The sequence below is a fragment of the Galeopterus variegatus genome, unplaced genomic scaffold (assembly GCF_000696425.1).
Source record: "Galeopterus variegatus unplaced genomic scaffold, G_variegatus-3.0.2 Scaffold327, whole genome shotgun sequence".
NCBI classification, from domain to species: Eukaryota; Metazoa; Chordata; class Mammalia; order Dermoptera; family Cynocephalidae; genus Galeopterus; species Galeopterus variegatus.
The window spans coordinates 208,779-230,723 of record NW_007726438.1 but is presented as its reverse complement, the minus strand read 5'-3'; the positions used below and the strand labels follow the sequence as shown (position 1 = coordinate 230,723).

Below are 21,945 nucleotides of genomic sequence, written 5' to 3'. Positions count from 1 at the left end.
AGAGTCCTCTGCAAGTGCTGAAGGAACACAGCCAGCACGAGGGTGTAGAGAATGACAGCAGAGGCAGGTCAGGGCACCATCATGTGGATCCCTGTAAGCCTTTCAGAGGGTGTGAGGATACCACTGGAAGGTTGTGAGCAGGAAATGAGGTGATGTGATCTCCATTTATGAAGTTGTCTCTGTGGAGGATGGTTTATAAAGGGGTAAGAGCACACAGAAAAGGAGAGGAAGCACTTGACAAAGAGCTGACAGGTCTTGTCAGATTGGACACTGGAAGTGAAGAAATGAGAAGAATTAACTCTAGGGCCAGCCCGTGGCTCACTTGGGAGAGTGTGGTGCTGATAACACCAAGGCCATGGGTTCGGATCCCTATATAGGGATGGCTGGTTAGCTCACTTGGGAGAGCGTGGTGCTGACAACACCAAGTTAAGGGTTAAGATCCCCTTACCAGTCATCTTTAAAAAATAAAGAATTAAGTCTTAGAATTCCTGCCTTGCATGGAGTTGGTGCCATTTCCTGAGATGGAAAAGACTGCGGGAGGTAGAGATTTGGATAAAGATAAGTAAACACAAAAAGAGTCCTTTCAGTGAAGTGCAGAAACATTTATTTATTTATGTATTTATTTTAAATACTTTTATTTTTATTTTATTTTATTTTTTACTGTTGAGGAACATTTTACCTCCTCTCCCCTGTTCTTCACTGAGGGCTGGGTAAGGAAAGCTTACAGACGAGTTTTGAATAGTCACTTTCCAATACTCCAAAAACATTACATTAGGATAGACTACTTCCAGCAAAATCTTTTAAAAAGTTTTTACAATAGTCCAATAGAGGGGGCATCAACAGGTAATCTATTTTTTAAATCCCCTCTTCATAGCAGATTAGGAATGCAATTAGGATAGACTACTTCCAGCAAAATCTTTTAAAAAGTTTTTACAATAGTCCAATAGAGGGAGCATCAACAGGTAATCTATTTTTTAAATCCCCTCTTCATAGCAGATTAGGAATGCGAAAGCCTGAGCAACTCCTCATCCAACGTCCTATAACATAACCAAAATTAGAATCTAGCAGTTACAGCTGGCAATATTTTCATTTAAGTATTATGTCTTATTTAAACATTTTAGAAATAAAAACTTTACTGAAGGCAATAATAAACACAATTAAAAGTGGGACAATAATGGGACTTTTTTTCACTTGCAACAATGACAGAATAGTAGAGCATGAGAATTATGAGATATACAATGGTATAGAGCATTGATTTCTATAGCTGATTTCAGGTGAGCTCAAATCTTGTTCCTGCCTCTTATAAGCACTGTAATACACAGCACATTTAAGGTCTCTGGGTTTTGTGGAGAGAACTAGAGTTAACGTAGATGATCTAGCAGTGAGTGTATTAAGCATGTCAGGAGCCCAAGAAGCTATTTATATTTATGACGAAAAACACTGAAACTTGTTATAAAGACAACAATCTGATTAAAACAGCTTGCATTAAGATTCCTACAATGATATCTACCCAATGGTTTGTTTGCAAACCATTAGAATCACTGATCCCAGCTGAAAATGCTTTTGAAGGTTTCAAACAAACCAGAATAATTTTCTCTGAATGCACTGACCCAACAAATGTAAAGATACCCAAACAGGAGTATACAACTCTTCATCAGTAATAGTCTGCCTCTCCCCTGGATTTCTTCCATTGTTGTTGAAGTCCGTTCCACTTACAGTGAATATAGTTTTAATACACTGAGTTAATATTCTTCAAAAGAAGCTCTTTACAAACCTCTTAAAATTGATTCGACTCTGGACACAAGCAAATGAAAACAAAATAAGGCTCAGGGACTGTATTATGGAAGTTACAATGAACAAAAGAGCAGTTAAGATCCTTAACCACTTATGTAAAAAACACTATAGGCCTTATAAACAGTGATCAACAGCTAAACATTACAATTATAGTTTGGGCCGTCACTTTTCCCGAACAGCTAGGGAAACAAGTATGTGAATTAGAACATACGAACTTCCATTTGGGGTACTAAGAAAACACACCAAGCAGAAGGCTTTTACAGCTTCTGGGATATCAGTTCTAGTAATTCACAAAATTGTCTTTCCCTAAAACCCATAGTAAAAAAATTACAAAAGCTAATATTTGTTGAGTGTCAACTAAGAGGGTACTTCAAAAAATTCATGGAAAGATAGTATTAAAAGATAATCTGAATCTGTCCATGAACTTCCTGAAGACCCCTTAGTGTATGCCAAGGATAGTGCTGAGTACTCATACTCTCCTGGCATTATCTCATTTATTTCTAACCCTATGAGCATTATCATTATTCCCATTTTACAGATGAGCCATATGGTCTCATTTATCAACTCTGTGCAGGCAATACCCAAGTAAAATCCGGCTCTTCCACCAGAAATCCAGTACTGACAATTGAAGGCCCATAGGACATTTCTACTTAGATACATAGCCCCACTTCAATTTCAGACTAAAAATTTAACTGTCCTATTGTCCAACATCTTCCTCCCCACCCCAATCAGCTTCTCTTCCTGACTTTCCAACTAGTATTATCCTTTCTATTATTTGGGTTTAGAATTTCATGCTTTCCTCCAAGTGCAGCCCTCCAAGTTTTACATATCCCATCACCCTTCCCTGTGCAATCTTTCTCCTACCCATTCCTATTTTTTCATTCCCATTCCGCTTCAGGCCCTTATCACTACTGTGCCTAATTCCCTAACAGATTCTTCTTGCTTTCAGTATTTCCCGTCAATGTGATCCATCTTGCACATCACCATCAGATCTATCCTTCTAAAATCACTGTTGTTATTTTCCTTATAATATTTTCCTTATAATCAAATGCCCGGCTTCAGGATTTATAGGATAATGTGCAAAATGGCTCAGCCTGGCATTTAAAGCAGTCTGCAGTGTGGCCCCAAAGTACAGTTCTCCCATCTGGCTCTGGCTGTATAATCAAATTCTCTGTTCCAGGCAGGCTCACTCTTCCAGAATACCCACTACACTCCCATCCCCACAAACATACAAAACGCTAAATTCACAAGAGTGTCTCTTCCTACCCTGCCTTATCTAGACCCTGGAATACCACCTCTTCCCTCATTAGCAACCTATAAAAACCATCTATGTTCAACATCCACCTTATGGAGCACATTTTTCCTGCAATGCTTCCCAATCATTCTGATCCTCTGTGTTGAATACAGTCTAAACTCCTCTACAGGACAGGAACACCATAACTACTCTATCACTCATTTACACACACAGGCTTACTTATATGGCTAGCTATATTCCCAGTGGTATGTCTATATGTTTTTATATCTATCCATCTATCATTCATCTATCTATGTGTTTGAAAACAGAAACTCACATATAAAAATCTCATTTCGTCTATAAGAACCTTTGGAGCAGATAGATGTCCTACAATAACCAGGCTAAAACAAAAATTCCTCTGTGAAAGCCTAAAGACTGGACTGGTGGTGTCTGCAGCCAAAAGGTACAAAACAAAAATAAAAACAGAAACCTCCTCGTGATTTATTGCCCACATGAAAGTGGTATATGATCTAGAGAAGAATTGTCAAGGATCAAACACAAACAATAAAGACACATCAAAGTAAAAATTTCATGCACAAATGATGATATCAATAAAGATTGAAATCAGGGTTGTATTTCTAGCAACAGTAAGTTTTTATTTGCCATAAGACAAAAGCCTTGATAAAAGTAACAGGACTGTTTTGTTCTGGTTCCTCTAACTTTGCTGTGCCTTGTTATTTCATCTATAAAATGATGAAGGTGAACAGGTTGATCTCACAAATGTCTTTCACCTCCAAGGACTTTTGGAATTAGAAAAACAAACTTTTATTAAGCAGCCTAAGGTGTGATTTCTCTGCAAAGTGGCTGATAGTAAGTGGAAAATGGAATAGGATCAATCACTTACTCAGTGACTCATCCTCAACCCTTATAACTACACCGCTAGGGAATTTCTTCTCTTGCTGGCTATGGCTAGTGTCAGACTCATGACTAAGACCTCATCATGGGCCTGGAACTAGGTTCAAGGTAATTTCATCCACTCCTCTGTTTCTCAGCTGAATTGTCATTTTTAATCTGTCCAGTGACTGAAGGGTCTATTTTTGGTTCTTTTTTCTCCTTTGTCCAGGAAAGACACCTAGTATCTTGATATTGGTTGATATTTGACAATTTTGTTCATCACTACCTCAATATTTCATAGAATCAGAAAAATCACTAGGAGGAGGCTTGGAGGGCATACAGGGTGAGGGAAAAGCAAAGCACAAGCAATGCACCAATTTTAGACATAGTAGAATGAAGATCCATATGAGACTCTCGCAACTCTATTAAAAATCTTTTTGTGTCTGCCTTTATGCATATTCTTTCAAAGTAATCACAATGAGGTGGTCAGTTGAGAGTGTAAATAAAAATACACTATCACAGAGTGCTAGGTAACCGAGGGAAAACTAAAGTAAACAAGCTCAGTGGGCCATCACATATGCAAGCTAGTAAGGTCACATAAATCACCATGACTAGGTATCAGGATTTCAAAGGCACACTCTGCAAGCTTTCTCCCAGGCCTGCTGATTCAAGCTCCAATTGCACCGGGTTACCTATATGGCAGCATATAAAGTTGACTTTTTAAGTTTAAAAATAGTTCCAGTCCTCATCCCTACCAAAGATAGGCCACAGCACCTATCATGTGTGTGCACCATACTACATACTTTACATAAGTTTCCATTTATTTTTCACAACAAACCTTTGAGGTAAATTATGTTAGTTCTGAGAAAACTGAGAAAACAAAGGCTCAGGGACATTGAAGTAATTTAATTATCCAAGGTGACAACTCTAGGGTGGGGTATATTTATATCCAGGAGAGGAACTGCTTAGCTAATAAGAATTCAGGAGATTTAAAGCAGCATCAAGATAAAAGTTCACATTTTTCATTTGCTATTCTGTTCCACTTTACTCTTCCAGCATCTAATAACAGGATATATGACAATGACTGCCTATACTTGTTTTGACACCGTCTCCTTTCATACTTTTCCAGCGTGCACATTGCTGTCCCACAGCCCACTGACGACCTTTCTTCACCAACAGGCAACAGGTTGCTCCCGAGATGGCCCAGCAGTTGGACCACAATGCCCTGCTACTGGGCCATGACTCACGGAGGCAACAGGTGAAGGAGGCGATGTTAGTTAGCTATTGATGCTAAAATAGCCCAGGCCTCATGAAATAGACTCTGTTCCTAAATCTTCTCTCTCCAGTCAGCTCTGCCACTCCTCCCCCATCACCACAGCTGACCATCCTCCCTTACCCACTCATACACTCTGACTGACCTGTCTATAGCTTCTTTTTTTCTTCAAGGCTGTCCCAAAGATTCATCCCAACCAGATTTTGTCATACTCACCCTGAGGTGGAAAGGGAGCAGGACACGAACTAGTCAGTCTGCCTCCAGCCAAGGAAAGCCCTGACCCTAGGCCAGCCCACTCAGATGTTCCTCCTTCCCAACCCAGCCCCCCTCCTCCTTCCCTCCATCTTTCTTTCCTTCCATTTTCATCCCCCACCATCCACAAGTCCATCTTCCCTTCCTATTGTACCCCCACTAAGAAAACAGACTTTCAAGGCAACCTCGTAGTAGTAGGCTATTTTGAAATCCTGAACCTTCTTACACCCTCCCTGAGTTTATCCTAATCCTTCTCTATCTGCTGCCGCCCTCCCCACCATCCATAAGGTTTCATCCCCTCCCAGCCCCCAAATCCTCTGCCAGCTCGGAATCTCTCATTGGCTTTACTTACTTGGTCTCCTCATCCCACCAATCCCACTACCCTTCAGTGTATATCTGTGCCCTGTGAACTACCTGCCTGCTGGGTTGACCCCAACCTCACAGTCTGTCTTACCACCATGTTCTTCCTAGGAGCTACTGGCCCGCTCAGTCTTGCTGCCATCCTGATGTGACTTAGAGAACAAGAAAGGCACAATACAATGTACTATAGGATTCCCCTCTAGGAATTATATTTTGCTGAACCTGCTCTTGCTATTTTGGAATCTAGTGGTCACTCTATAAATAAAAAATACTATTTGGAGATAGTGTATTCTGAAAGTGCAGCCTGAGAACAAACACTTGTTCTATCTTGCCATCTTCCCTCTGATGCTGCATCCAGAAAAATAATCATTTTCACACCTACTAACAAGCATATGAATCTTGGACAAGTTGAACTGACCCTCAGTTTTTCATCTTTAAAAACGGGATAAACAGTTTTGACATGTAGTGTACTGTTTCTAGGACTAAATTAGAAATTTAAGGTTTGCAGCATGAGAAAATACCCAGGGTCATGCCTGACATTAGAATATAATGCACACACTGGTGTTTCCTAACCACTTGTAGTCAAAAATTGTTCATATGTATGAGATGGATAATATTAAAATGTTTAAAAATAAGACTAAAGGCCAACAAGTAATTAATTTTTCCAATGAATTCTACTTTTAAAAGAACAAATTCCGGGCCGGCCCGGTGGCGCACTGCTACAGTGTGCCGCTTGGGAAGCGCTGCGGCACTCCTGCCGAGGGTTCGGATCCCACATACAGACCGGCCGCTCACTGGCTGAGTGAGGTGCGGGAGCAACACCGAGGGTTGCGATCCCGTAGCCGGACACGGAAAAAGACAAAAAAGGAAAAAAAAATTAAATAAATAAAAGAACAAATTCCTCCCATGACTCAGTCTATAATGATGCAAGTTCTGTCCTTTTTGTCTTTTCTTCCATATACCCTCTAGTCATTTTATTGCTCATTAATACTATACAAAAAAATCAGGATTTAGGCCCAAACAGTATCTTCCAGGTGAAAGTAAATAATCTTTTCCTGATGTACAGTAAAGAATAATAGGCTTATTTTAATGAAAGATTTCTTATGATTTATTGAAACTCAATTATCACCCTTATGGAGATCTAAGACACCATACTGAGAATGCAAGATTAAGAAAATAAAGAATAGAAAATCAAAATATATACCAAAAATAATGTTGATTGGTTTCACTGTTATCACAGCATATTGTTGACCTGACTTGAAATGCTCAAAAAGAAAAAGACACAAGAATATAGGGGCTTAGTTAAAAAAAAAAGGGGGAAGAACTAGTCAACAAATATTAGCTGAATACTTAATCTATGAAAGGCTCTGAGCAAAGCTCTGCAAAAAAGATTCAAGACTTTAGTTTTCTTAAACCTATCTTTATTTTTGAATATTCTTTTAACAGAATTATAGCTTTGTTCATTCTTTGTAATCTTTAACCTTTTGCGAAATGGGGCTTCTTTGCAAATGATGAAATGACACCTATACATACTGAAAGCACTGAAGAAGGAATTCTACCTCTGTGAAAAACTAAAAGGCTTTCCAAATCTGAAATTTATTTTCTTCCTAAATCCTTGCTACAAAGCCCATCATCATTAAAACTGTAGTTCTTTTATTTATTTATTTATTTTCTGAAGCTTGAAAAAAACTAGCAAATATAAAACAGAACCTTTCTTGGTCAAAGAATGCAATCCTTTCCTAAAACTTGGAGTTGATGCAAAGGTATAAACAACACAAAGTCACCTTACTAAGGAATTCTCTGTTCTGTTTAATTCTGTACAATTCAGTACAATTTATAATTCTCTAAAAAGACACACAATCATTTCTTTTTGTATGATTCTTTTTTCTTTTTCCTAATTTCCCACTGTAGTGAAATATCTGTTCTTCCTTCGCTAATAGGTTTGGATTGGAATGATCAGGTAGAATTAAAATGAGAATAACAAAAGGAAAACACTTTGATACATCTCAAAATACTTTGAAGAGTATTATTTCTTTAAGATGTCTTTATTCATACGTAAGTCTAAAACAAAACAAAGCAACCAGAACACTGCTATGTACAGGGAAAAAGTCTTAAAATCAACGAGTGATTTTCTAAAATGGAGAAGGCAGACATCAGCCTGCACTTACTCCAATATGGCAGCCGTGTCTTTGCCTGGTTGCTATGGACACATCCTCTTCAGGCCTGTGCTTTCTACTCTCCAGACCTGTTTATGACAGGCCGAGGTGTTTCCTATTATGGTGCCTATCTCTGCACAGCACACTGCTTGCCAATAATAAAAGCCAGAGGCTGCCACTACAGGGATTCTAGTGCAGCAAACCAGAGATGCTGATGGAAACTCAGGCACGCCCTGGGCAGAACTTCACAGAATACTAACAGACAAAAGCCTACCAGCACATCCTTTCTTCCCAGGCTATCAGGGAAAGTATTCAAATATGTCATTTTTAGTTGGTACAATCTGATAATAAAAATGTTATTGCTAAAATAGGTATAGAGGAGAGAGGACAGTTTAAGGCCACGTATGGTTTTTGCCGGTGTACTGTAAACTTTTAATTTAAGTGAGATGAGAGTAATCTAACAGGTACTATGCTAAGATTTCTGAGAAATGAGTATCTATAAGCAAAACTGAGATTCTTAAGTGGGAAATGCTCAGGATTCTTGTCAATGAAAGAAAAACACCTGTCTTGAAAGGCCCAAACTATAATGCTCAGACTCAAAGTCTACCAATCCAAAGTGAGAAATGGCATTTACAATAACTAACATCATGCATCCTGTACTAATTTATGTGACCAACCACAAAACGTTATATAGATGCTCACTGGATTTGGGCTAAAAATGATGTAGAAGACCTCATCAGAAGAATAAAACAAAGACATAAAACATTGTACTAAGAATTAAGGCAATTACAAATAAGATCCTGTGGAAGGTCAAAGGCGAAAGACATTATATCCAGTTAGGGGAGACTGGGGTGAAAGCCACAGGATAAGACAAAAAAGCCTTCATAGAGGAGGCAGCATCCCTGCTAAGTCTCAAAGGATGGTTAAGATTTTTAAATAAACTTTTTGTTTTAGAACAGTGTAGTGGATTGAATTATGTCCGCCTCCCAACTCAATGAAGCTTGAATTGCATCCCCCAAGTTTTATGTATTAGAAACTATCCCCCACTGTGACTGTTAACAGGGTGGGAACTCGTATTGTGGTAATTGTAAGGTGGGGCCTTGAAGAGGTGATTGGATTGCATGGCCGTGCTGTAATGAATGGATTAAAAATGGTGGTCAGGGGCGTGGTTCTGAGGGCTTTAAAAGAAGAAGAGAGTCTCTCTCTCTCTCTCTCTCTCTGCTTCCACCATCTTGCAATGTGAGACCCCTGGGTCACTGTTGCCACCACCAGATGGACTTTGGACTTCCTAGCCTCAGAAACTGTAAGCAATAAATCTTTTTTTTTTTTTTTTGCTTTTTTGTGACCCGTAAGGGGATTGCAACCCTTGGCTTGATGTTGCCCACACCACGCTCAGCCAGTGAGTGCACCGGCCATCCCTATATAGGATCCGAACCCGCGGTGGGAGCGCCGCTGCGCTCCCAGCCCTGCACTCTCCCGGAGCGGCACTCTCCCGAGTGAGCCACGGGGTCGGCCCTCATTTTCTTTATAAATCACCCAGATGCAGGTATTTTGTTATAAGCAACAAAAACAGACTAATACAGTTTCAGATTTACAAAAAACTTGTGAAGGCGGTACAGAGTTCCCATGTACTCCATACCCTGTTTCACCTATTATTATCTTATGCTAGTATGGCACATTTGTCACAATTATTGAACCAATACTGATAAATTATTAATTAAACTCCACACTTCATTTAGATTTCATTAGTTTTCACCTAATGTTCTTTCTCTGTTCCAGGATCCCATCCAGGATACTACATTATATTTAGTCATCCTGTCTCCTTAGACTCTTCTTGGCTGTCAGTTTCTCAGTTTTTTCTTATTTTTGATAACCGTGATAGTTTTGAGGAATACTGGTCACGTATTTTGTAGAATGTCCCTCACCTGGGACTTGTCTGGTATTTTTCTCATGATTAGACTGGGGTTATATGTTTTCGGCAGGAAACCACAGATGCAAAGCGCCATTTTCATGAGATCATATCAAGGATACAAACTATTAACATGACTTATCTCTGTAAATGTTGACTTTGATAACCTGGCTGAAGCAGTGTTTGTCAGGTTTCTCTACTGTAGAGTTACTCTTTTTCCGCCTTTCCATACTGTACTGTTTGGAAGGAAGTCAATATGCACAGCCCACACTTAAGGAGTAGTTATGTTCTACCTCCTTGAAGGTGGAGTACCTATTAAGCTATTTGGAATTTTTCTGCACAGATGATTTGTCTATTTTTCCCCATTTAAATATTTATTCAGTCAATTGTTTGTATCAATTTGAACCCATAAATGTTTATTTTACACTTTGGGTTATAATCTAATACTATATTATTTTCTTGCTCAAATCGTTCCAGCTTTGGCCATCGGAAGCGCTTTCAGTTTGGTTTTTGTGTTCCTTTGTGTCTTGCATATCTTCTGCCTGAGTCCCTAGAATCAGCTATTTCTCCACAGAAACAGCTTTTTATCGTACAATGGTATGAGAAACCAAAATGTGGGTGCTAGGTGTGTTCATTGCTATTGGCTTGTTGTTGCTTCTAGGCCCTCTCAGTTGATGGAGCAAGGAAATGATTGTGCGTATGCTTGATGGTTAAGACGGTGAGAGGTGTAAAGAAGAGCTATGTTCTTAACATGCTTTTCGTAAAATTAAATATTAATAAGAGATTGTGTGCCTGATCCCAGTCTCATTCAGAGGAATAACAAGAGATACATTTATGAAAAAAAAAGATCTAGACTATTCTTTTCCATTGCTTTATGCATTTCTGCTAGAGAAAGCTCAGAGAGTTTCAGATATTCTGATGAAACTTCAGGCCAGTCTAATGAACTATACTATAAAATTACACACTAAAGAAACAAAACGTAAACACCTGGAAAGACAGAAATAGAGGGAAAAAAGCATACCAAAAAAAATTGGCTTTGTAAAAGCCATTGATGGGGAAAAGAGCAAATGAAACAATGAAATTGTCCTCTTTGTTTAGTATCAACATCATTAGACCACCACTAGAACCTCCTCTGAAGCACAGGAGTCAGGATGGCAAAAACCCTCTCTAATCCTTACCCTCAAAATAAGAACAGAAAGAAAAATGACATTCCTTTATAGATGGAAATAAATAACTTAACATACTGAGTACCTATTATGCTCCTGACTCTGTCTAGACAATTCCCATCTTTTAATTCATTCAATTATCACAGCAACTATTTAACAGATGCAGAAACTGAAGCACAGAAACTAAAGTGGTCTAATTTACATCTAGTAAAAGGCAAAGAATGAATCCAACTACAGGAAAGTGCTCTAAATCCACAGACCAGTCTGCTTGAGAAATGAATATCTAATCAATGGGAGACTACTGCTGAAGAAATTTGCCATTTTCTCCTCTAGTGGAGAAATCCCAATGATGGCAGAGAAGGAAAACTGTAGGTTGTTTAAAACAAGCGAACCTTTCTAACCGAAAATGAATTTCTAAATTGTTCTTGCTGCTGATTTACATTAGTCCAGAATTATGCCCAGTATCCACAAGTGGTAAGCAAAATGCTTTTCGGTGGTACATGGATGAGTGTTTATCATTTTATTATATATTAATTTTAATTTGTATAAGAAAAATATAACTAGAACATCAAACCCATGATTTCATGCATATCACTGCTCAACATGAGATGCTTAAGTGGGTATTTACATTAAAAATAAATTGCTTCAAATTAAAACATTCAACATTTAACAGCAGATATGAACGTATAGGGAAATCACAAAGTTTGAATGACACTAATTTAGATCATTATTTCTTACAGAATAAAAAGGTTATATTTTTCTTCTGAGAAATATTATGTTTTTATATTGTAAGGAATATAGGACACAGAGTTTTTCTTAATCTCTGTTTGTATATATTGTAGACAGGTGAGCACATGTAATTTATTGAATACCCAGTACATGCTATGCACCAAACTGAGCTTTGCATACATTATAACTAACGCTCAACGACCTTTCAATTTTATTTTCTCTTTTGATTATCTCCATTTATAAATGAAGAAATTGAGCTTCACAGAGGTGAGGCATGCTGCCTAAAACGTTAGGTAAGAAACAGCAGAGCTGGAATTTGAAACCAAGTTCATCTGACGAAAAACATCTATGTTCTTTCCACTCTACAAAGCTGCCATTGGTGCATACTCCAGGACAGGGAGGCAATATCATTCATCCTCATCACATACAAACTACAGAAAATAATAACTACAAGCCCCGAATACCAAACAATAATAAAAAGTACTTTGTTGAAGATAAGGATATTCCCTAAGAATAAAGAATAATAAATCTATCACCACTGAAGTTGATAATACAATTTAAGTAATTTCCTAATGAACACAGCAGAATTGTTTGTTGTTTAAGCAAATATCAAGGCTTATCCCCCATCCCTGTTACAATGAATAAAAGAAAATGCCTTCTTAAAATGCTTTCAAAACTAGTGTGAATATTAAAATAAAGGGCTACCCATATCTCTGTTTTCTAGAAAGACCTCAGACAAATACTGCCAATTAAACTATCACAACAAGTAGGCAGGTACAGAACTACTTCTCTGCCAGAGCTATGCTGTCATAAAAAAAAATTCCAGCAATTTTCAGTTTTAAAAACGAGCTGGTCTCTCTTGCTGAAAAAGAGAAAAATCAAACTTCAAATATTTTATGGATTAAATGACAATCATGACATTAACAGCATTTTCATATCCACTATATATCTGTATCTTAAGTAATAGTTAACAATCTGTGTGACTATCACTGAAATCTTCTTAAATTGAACAAAAGCACTATCATCCTTGTTATTTGCGAAAAGTTTGTTTGATCTACCCAGAACACTGGGAAAAGCATTATTTTATCTTGGCCAAGCCTTATGTCTTGAAATTTGTTTTAAAAGGGGAGACGGTTCATAAGGCTCTCAGACAGAAGTTACCATTATCCCATAAGTTAAATAACTGAAAGCAATTTTTCAGTAATGATGAATTTATTAAATCATAAAAATTAGAAGTTTCTGATAATTAAATGTTAGGGATATTTAAATTTATCACCAGTAAATACTGGCACAGGAACTGACAACAGAGACAATTAAGATTTGTTTTAATCCTTAGTGTCTTGCTAAGTTAAAGTCAGGGGCTTTACTATTCAATGAAACAAAAAAAATTCAGTTAAAAGTGCTTCCCTCTTTTATTATTACTTAAGAAAAGAAAGTATTTTTTTCAACAGTGATTATTAAAATAAGGATTCCCAATCCTTCATATTAACTTTAAGGACTATATGTAAGCTACATAAGTCTTTCCCAAATCTACCTTATTAGTGGATGAAAAAGCAGACATCAAACTCAAAAATATCAAAAAGTTGATTTGTACTTATAGAAGATACTTTCTTTAAAAATGTAATTTTTTTCTTTAGGCATATTAACTCTTCATTCTCTTATCTAAATTTTAATATTTTAATGTAGAAAGAAACTTATTTTTCTCTCCATAAAACTAAAGCACCTTTTCTAACTAACCCACATTCCTTCTTAGCAAAAGTTTAAAATTTATTTCTATATTGAGTTATCTTGTACTTGTGTAATGCTGAAATATTTTAAGATTCGGCCACTTCCATGAACATTCTATATCCTATGTTCATTCCAACACCCCTCTTGCCCAGAAGAAAATGTAGCAGCAGTCACAGAAAGTACTAGTATATGTTATGCACTGACTATTACTAAGCAGCAGGGGGAGCAGCCAGAGAAAGCACTAAGAAAAAAACCCCAGAAAAGCAATTTAATTTACAGACAACAGAAACACGCTAGAGATGTTTGCTAAAAACCAAATAGGCAAAACTAATTCTGTAAACAAGTCATGATCACATGTGCAAAGCTGACCTAAGTACATCTGGAATGAACTATAGAAAAACCTTAAACCTCTTAGAGGGATGCATGAATCCTAACTTCAAGACAGACTTTCAGTTTGAAACATGGTAGTTTCCAGCAATGCCAAGCCTTGGAACTGCCTCCAAAATTCGAAAGCAGAAACAGGACATTTTTATAGTGGTATGTTTTAGGGGGAACTCAAAATGATTTCATTTTCTCCTTCAAACATCACTACATGTACACTGAAGGCCCGATAAAATGTGCATTATTAGGTCAGAAAAGGATAAAGTAATAGGGTTCCACAGCATAATCCTTGAAAGTCCTGATGCCTAGACCTGTGTGTCCTGCCCTTCTCACTATCCCTTCCCATCCTCAATATACTTTTCATGAAGAAAGGTAACCAAAAACACCATGAAACTACACTGCATTAAAAGGTGTTTTACTGAAAAGGCTACCTTAGTTTTGCAAAATCTGTACAGCTGATGCCTAGACCTGTGTGTCCTGCCCTTCTCACTATCCCTTCCCATCCTCAATATACTTTCCATGAAGAAAGGTAACCAAAAACACCATGAAACTACACTGCATTAAAAGGTGTTTTACTGAAAAGGCTACCATAGTTTTGCAAAATCTGTACAACCAAAAACACCATGAAACTACACTGCATTAAAAGGTGTTTTACTGAAAAGGCTACCTTAGTTTTGCAAAATCTGTACAGAAGGATGGAAATGTGCCCATCAACCCACATTATGTTTTACATGTTCTAAAAAATTAATAATGGCTGTGTTTTCAGTTTTAGAGTAAAACAGAAAAAGTATTTAGCTCTTCTGTCTGAAATTCTGTACCTGGAATTAAGAAAAGACTAAACTTCTAATTAGAACTTAAAAATGTACATTTTTATATTACATTAAAAAAACTATAAATTTAAGCAATTTTATAATAGATACATGTGTACTAAAAGACAGTTATTTACGAATTATATTATAAAAATCCATGAAACTTAAAATGTCTAGCATAAATTACAATCTAATGGTAAAAAAAAGTTTTAGCCAATAGGCAACTAATGAAGTTTGATCTAAACCCCAAATAATATCAATAACAAAAGGCATAGCGTCTACTATTGTCAGACACTGTATTGGTTAGCTGTTTTATACATATTCTTTCAAACTCTTATATTGACTTTCTGAAACAGCTGTTATTATTCCCATATTATGCTATGGAAACTGAAGCTAAAAAAGTTGAAGTTATTTCTCTAACTCAGCTAGCGAGGAAAAAAATCATGATTCAACTTGCCGGTCTATCTGCCTCCAAAGCTTTGAGACCTCACTAAAACCACCCTCAATTGTAGCAATGAGGTTCCAAAGGAAATCTGTACAAACCTCAGGCAGATTAATATGCTTATGAGGGTAAATCTGTAGATTTAATCACTCAAATTAAATGCCATCTGGAATCTCTTACCTCACTTGGTACAAGCATCCAACATGTGTTACAGCCAACCCTGGCCTTGCACAGGAACTCAATAATTTTCCTGCCTTAATACTATCAACAAGCAGTATGTACATTATAATGCCCAAACAGGATATATAGCTAGTTGCTTCTAAGGTATCACTTAAAAACTAATTGGTTTAGATTCCTTTTAAGATTTTTTTAAAATATGTAACTAATTTAACTCAATTTGTTAAATGGGTTAACACCCAAAATCCATCTCCATAATAAATATTTTCTATCATCACTTAAAAATCCTGATCTCTTACTAGTGTTTTTATTGTGCTTTTTAATCTACTAGAATAAAATTTTAAAAACCTCAAGAGAGAACACAGACAAAACTGTCATGATTTTTTAAACGCAAAATGATAATAAACTGAAAACATTTCGTTGGTGAAGGATGGATGGTAGTAAAACTAATTACCAAAAAGCAATGTCTCAGACTTATTATTCACACCAAAGAGATATCAAACAACCAAGGAGACATGTGATGTAAGCTGAACACATTTCTAGTTCAGACTGACGGTGCAGCATCATTCATGGGACCTTCACATCAGCTGTTCCAACTCAGTTTATAGCTCTTGTGGATGTGGTTTATTTGCGCCTTTCTAATCAAACAGAAGGATAACTTTATAACCTTTACCAAGAGTTTTTTTTTCTTTCTATGCTAATCCTTTTTCACTAGAAAAAGTTATGTGAACTTAGCACTTATTTAGAAATGAATGAGTTAAAAAAATAAATGAATGGCTTGGACGTTAAAAGTTTAAGCAACAGCTCCAGCTGAGTTAAGTTTAATTTTAAAAATAAGTGTCATGTCAATAATCTTTCAACCACAAGACAAAAACACAGCTAGAATGACTATATTTTGCAAAAGTATTTTCTCAGTTTACCTAGATTGCAGTTTAAACAAATAAACCCATCTCCCATACTAAAGCTGTAAATTAACTCAAAGTCTAATGTGGGGGCCTTCCCAATGAAGATTCAAGAGAAAAAAAAAAAATCCGTCTCATTCGGTGCCTTCAAAAGGGTGACCTAAAAGAATTTTTTTACCTTTAAGTATGTACAAATTAATTACTTGACAGTTGAAGTCATTTATAATACATCATTAGATTTTACATTAATTTTTAAATTCAAACATAGGTCTCATTAAGAATACAGATTTCAGGGAAAGTAACTGTAGCAGCTCAGGTTCATTTTGCTGGAAACATACAGTCAAACCATCTTGAAAACAAACAAATGTTTGCTCATTACAAGGTACCTTCAGATTCTCCCCTTCCTTTTATTACACTGAATCAACCACACAATAGATTTAAGAACTCTGGCCCACTACAGAATGGTCCCATTCAGCATTCAGGACACTGGATATACTCAGCATATGTCTAGTGCTATTATGAATCGAATTGTGAAAAAAAGATTTGTATTTTATAAAACTAAGAATTTGTTAGCCAAATAAAAACAAAGGCACCTAATGCCACAGCAGGGAGTAAGAGTGCTGGTAAGAGGGCAATAACCAGTCATTCTGATGAGGAGCCACACCAAATTTAGAAATGAGGCCCAAATAACAAAAAACAAGGATTTTGATCATCAGTGTGCATATGAGTAGTGTCTGGGGATCTCCTTTTACTTACCTGAAACCAACTTTTCACTTAAACAATGCTGTCTAAATAAAACAATCAAGTGGCTGATTATGCTCTGACATTTTTGTAAAAACTGCATAAGAAAAAAACATGTGGGATAAAAACTACAATATGCTAGGGAAAAAAAGCATCACTCATTGAAAGACATGTGTACACTGACAAACTGTAAAATGGTATAACCTTCCTGACCTTGTGGATAAGTGGCCCCAAATACTTACATATCTTTAAATCTTTAAGAGGCAACTATTACTAATTGCCACACAACATTACCAGTCCTTACTGGCTCTGCCATCTGCCTCCAATGTGCACAAGCCTCCTTTCCTGTCCCCTCAGCCAGTCAGTCAGTCATTAAAAACCTACAAAATCCCTATTATCTCCTTCCATAACTAAAGACCAAAAAACAGTAATTCCAAAAAATACAGCAAAACTGAAAACACTCTACGGTGCCTTCCAGGCTGTCTAGAGAATGTATCAGGCTGAAGGTTACTTCTCAGCCCCCAAATCTCCATTAACTGCTAATACCAGCACCTTGGCACATATGGCACAAACGCCCATTTGAAGCCCTGTTCTAACTAAACGACCTCAGAAAACCTGACTTTCTCTCCAAGATGAACGGAAACATAATGATCATAATGAACCTTCTAACTTTAACGTTTCCTGTGGATACGTACCACCAACTGTATATATAAAGGTTTAATTCTTACAGAGAACTCTGACAACTAGATAAATGAGGGTTAGGGTTCCAAGTTCACTGAACTCAGTTCTGAGTTTGAGTGTGGCAGGCGGTGACATCCAAATGATTTCACTGACATCCAGCATCTCTTATTTCCAACGAGGAATCCCAAGAATACCTTTAAACATGCAATGCCAGTGGACCCTACTGGGTTTCTGTTGCAAGGGCAAAGTGTCACTTAGGAACCCTGTGTCCTGTGGGTACTCAATCAAACTATGTCAAGTTGCTTCTGCAAAATGTTTATCTGGAGTGAATGGAAGAGAGAGGCAAAGCATGGAAACAGGAACCTCCCTCTCTCCACGGGTGCAAAACAGCCAACGCATGCAGTTAGCATGACAAATCTACGTACTTTCCGGGGCCACAGGGACGGGTGGCTTCACCAGCGTGAGAATCAGCAGCCTAGGGGCGTCGGCGACAGCAGCGCTGGGGCTTACCTTGTTGGAGGCCATCTCACTGACGGAGTGCCTGGTCTGCAGGGTCTCTAGCTGGTCCAGACACCAGTCCAACTCCTCCAGGGTCTCGCTGGCCAGTTTCTGGTAGGCCTCCTCTGCGAAGAGATAGGGAAAGGGGGACTCAGTTCTCAAGCGCTTCACGGGGCCGCCAGCGAGTTCAAAGGGGGCCATCCTGCCATACCCGGCCATGCTCGGATGCCCGGTGCCCGCACATGAGGGCTGCTCCTTCATATTGCCGAGCCCGGCAGCGCGACGGCCTCGGGAAGGCACGGGCTCTCCAGCTTGGCGTCTCGGGTCGGCCTGCAGGGAGGGAGCGCAAGTGCGGCGAGCCAACTTGTACACGGGGACACGGGCGGAAAAAGCACGAGGCGATTTTTAGACGGCGCGGGGCCGGAGTCCGAGTCCTGGAGCCCCGTTGTGGAGGATGGCGAAGGGGCGGCGCGCGCGCGCCTCGGTGCCCGCCCCGCAGAGGAGCTTCTGGTCCCCGGCCCGAGCTCTTCGGTCCCCGGGCCCGCGCCCGCCCCGCCTGCCGAGCCTTGTGCGCGGCACTTGAAGCGAATGAATCAGCCGCGGCCGGGTGCGCGGCCACCACGTTTCCTGTTTTCTTTCTCAACTCCTCGGGCGGCGGGCGCAGCGCGGCTCCATCGCCGCGGCTTTCCGGGAACACTCCCCCTCACGCCCCTCACGCCCCTCGGCGCTGTCTGTCTCCTCCTCTGCCCCCTCACAGAAAGATTCCGAATGGCAAAAGCCCGTCCGCGCCGCCCGCTGTTTCCTTAACAAAAGGAACAACCGTAAAGATCATTTTAAATGGTAAGTACAAAATACATTATCTGTATAGCTTTCCCTGATTGTAAGAATGTAAAATAATTACATGCTTGTTATAAAAATTGAAACATTACACACAGACATAGAAAGTCCTTTGTAATCCCACACCCTACAGATCACAAACAATAATTCAGCCTATAATCATAACACAGCCATTTTCATTTTACCGAATACCTTCAATACCCAAGAATAGCATTAGCTGGTTGCCATGGTAGTATATCAACTATATGGTTTGGTTTGGTTTTTGCTCTTTTCCTCCCTCTACTATTTAAGTAGGGATGTAGGAAATTTTAAGAGGAAATTAATTTATTTTATGAACATTTGAGTTGTGCATAGTTAGCACATCAAGTGGGTTAAAGATGCATAGCCATTGTGTCTGGGATTCGTTCACTGTCATCTTTTCAGTCACTGGTTATATCCTCACATCCCGAAGCCAGGAGTCCCCTTTCTGCACGTCTAAGGCTTGGCTTTCCATGTTTCTCTTTCCTGTACCCCAACTCCCTCTCCAAGGTGGAGCCCCAGGGAACCACCTAGTAAGTAAATTCCCCACCCTCCACCCCCATCATCATCAACTTCCCAAAGCTTTTCAGAAATCAGAAGCACAAATTCAGGCCTCAGACCTAGCAGGATGTGGCTGCACATATTAAGTATCAGTCTTTATTTTTTAATGTGGAAAAGTAATTCAGGAAAGTTTTAAGTTAATGCTTCAAGACATCATGCACTTAGATACAGAATTTGCTCTTAAGAAGGTAGTACAGTGACAAGAGAGACAATTTATTTCAGAAGATCCATTTTATGTCCAAATCATGGATTAGCCATTTTGACAATCAGGATTTGGGTATAACAATAATGTGATGTATACTTGTATTTTAAGTTTTATTATCTTCTGTGTGCACTGTACGAACCTGAAGAATGAAAAACAAAAATGACCCAGAACTTATCTATATACCACTAAGAAAATAATTACTAACAACAGAGTAAACAGTTTGCTCTGTAAAACTGTTGCTCAAATAAAGAATTAGTTTATATTAGCATAGACCTGGGAATACTATTTTTTTCCAAATTTGAAGGTTAATAGGCAATATGGCTAGCCACAGTTTTTCAGGATAATCATTAAAGCTTCACTTTTAGGAATTTTAACCCCAATATTCTAAGACATCGAGTAACTGACCTTTTCATCCCTGCCAAAACAAAACAAAAACAAAAACAAAAAAACCCCAATGTGGAGTTGCCAGCTATCCTACAGGAAATTGAGTCACCACACCAAACAACACACCTAAATATCATCAACAACTAGCAGGACAAAAACAGTCAGCCAACTTAATTTTGGCTTTTACCAAGAACACATACTGCATTCATTAATAAAATACCTCCCCCCTCCACCTCCAAAGTAGTATACACTGTGGCCCTAATTAAAAATATATGAAAACTCCTCTATTTAACTGTCCAAAATCTTGCTATATCAAGAAACTAAAGAGAGAAAAACATCCAAGCAAAAACTATGGACTAAATTCCATAGTTTTTTAGAGAGGGCTAGAGAGGGCTATTGCACAGCAACTGAGAAATAACTTGAGCCTTTGGAAGTCCCCTCCTACAGCAGCATCGGTCTTCTTCAAGGCACCCTTGAACTATGTAACACCCATAGCTCTGCTCAGGCTCTTCTGTGAACAAACAGTCCTCAATTCTTGCCAGCCAGCACTTGGCTTCCGTCATTGTGATGCGCTCAAGGGTTCCCCTGACACATGGCCTGAGACTGTGCCAGGAGCTGCAGGAGAAGATGCTGAAGCAGCAGCTTCCCTTTGAAAAGGGGGGGGGGGATGATCATCTCAGAGCCACAGCAGTTAGCTGGAAGTTGAGGTCATTTTCTTATGAAACACTCAGCCCATTACTCTTACAATTTTACAGTGATGTTGACTGTTGAGGTAAAAGGATCCACTCAACAGGAAGTATAACTGCGTGGATGTTGGTTTCTTTGCCAACACTTGAAAGGCTAAAGGTCCATATAAGTTTGTCATAATTCCCAGACAGGCCTATTGGTATAAATGAAGAGAGTAGTTCCAAAAAAAAAAAAAAATCACTTACTTTGGGCACCATTTGCTTGCCCTTAATTTAAAAAGTAATAACAAAAATTACAACAGCAGATTCAGATTTTCTTAAATAAAAAACTTCATTAAACAGCTCCTAAAAGCAAACATTTAAATATGTATCTTTCTAGTCAATTCCAATTTCTTTTCTCCTATTCCCACAAAAATTCCCTCTTTACTCCTAAGGAGTTGATAGTGTCTGAAGTAGGTAGAACTGGAGAAAATGGTTTCTATTTCACCAGGTATTGTTTTGAGCTTATCACTCCCCAAGTTTGCTACAGTAAAAGATTTGGGCAGGTTTGCTCTAACTTTTGCTGACTTCATTTTTTCCCTCTATACATTTATCTGATGGGACTTACATGAAGGCCTTGGATTCTCTTTCAATGTGTACATGTAACAGGTTTAAGCAGAGTTTGCCAGTGGCAAGCTGCTCTCATTTCCAAGTGTACTTCTGGCATCAAGTTCTTGTTTAGAAGTATTTTTAAATCATAAAATATGTAAAACTTCACTTGGTACTTCAAAAAACTTCTAAAGTGAAGATGTGTGCAATTTTGTGAGGTTTTTTTTTCTTTTATCTTCCCACTATCTACATTTTTCTTTTTAGTGCTGCCTAAGGCTCTAGGAGAACTTTTTAAATGAAATAAACACAGGATTGGGTTTCCCTGACTTCTAATCCCATCAGTAACTCAACGTTTATTTAGCACCCACCATGTGTCTTGCGCTTTATGAGTCTGCAGAAACTACAAGACTAAATGAGTGTGTCCCTTCTCCAAGGAAAACCTAGAGTCCAGCAGTGGAGACAATTTCAGCACACTGTAGAAAGTACCCTGAAAGGGGCCGGCCCGGTGGCGCACTGCTACAGTGCGCCGCTTGGGAAGTG

The 21,945-nt window shown here is 38.5% G+C and overlaps 1 protein-coding gene across 1 annotated transcript in view; it reads right to left on the bottom strand.

Moving 5' to 3' along the window:
• Positions 1-18,406, bottom strand: part of PDE4D (phosphodiesterase 4D, cAMP-specific) — a 57,497-nt gene extending 39,091 nt beyond the window's left edge. Inside the window, exon 1 of the mRNA XM_008567536.1 lies at positions 18,139-18,406. Coding sequence (XP_008565758.1) covers positions 18,139-18,387 — 249 coding nt within the window. The 5' untranslated portion in view covers positions 18,388-18,406. The remainder of the gene's footprint in view (positions 1-18,138) is intronic.
• Between the last annotated feature and the right edge of the window lie 3,539 nt (positions 18,407-21,945).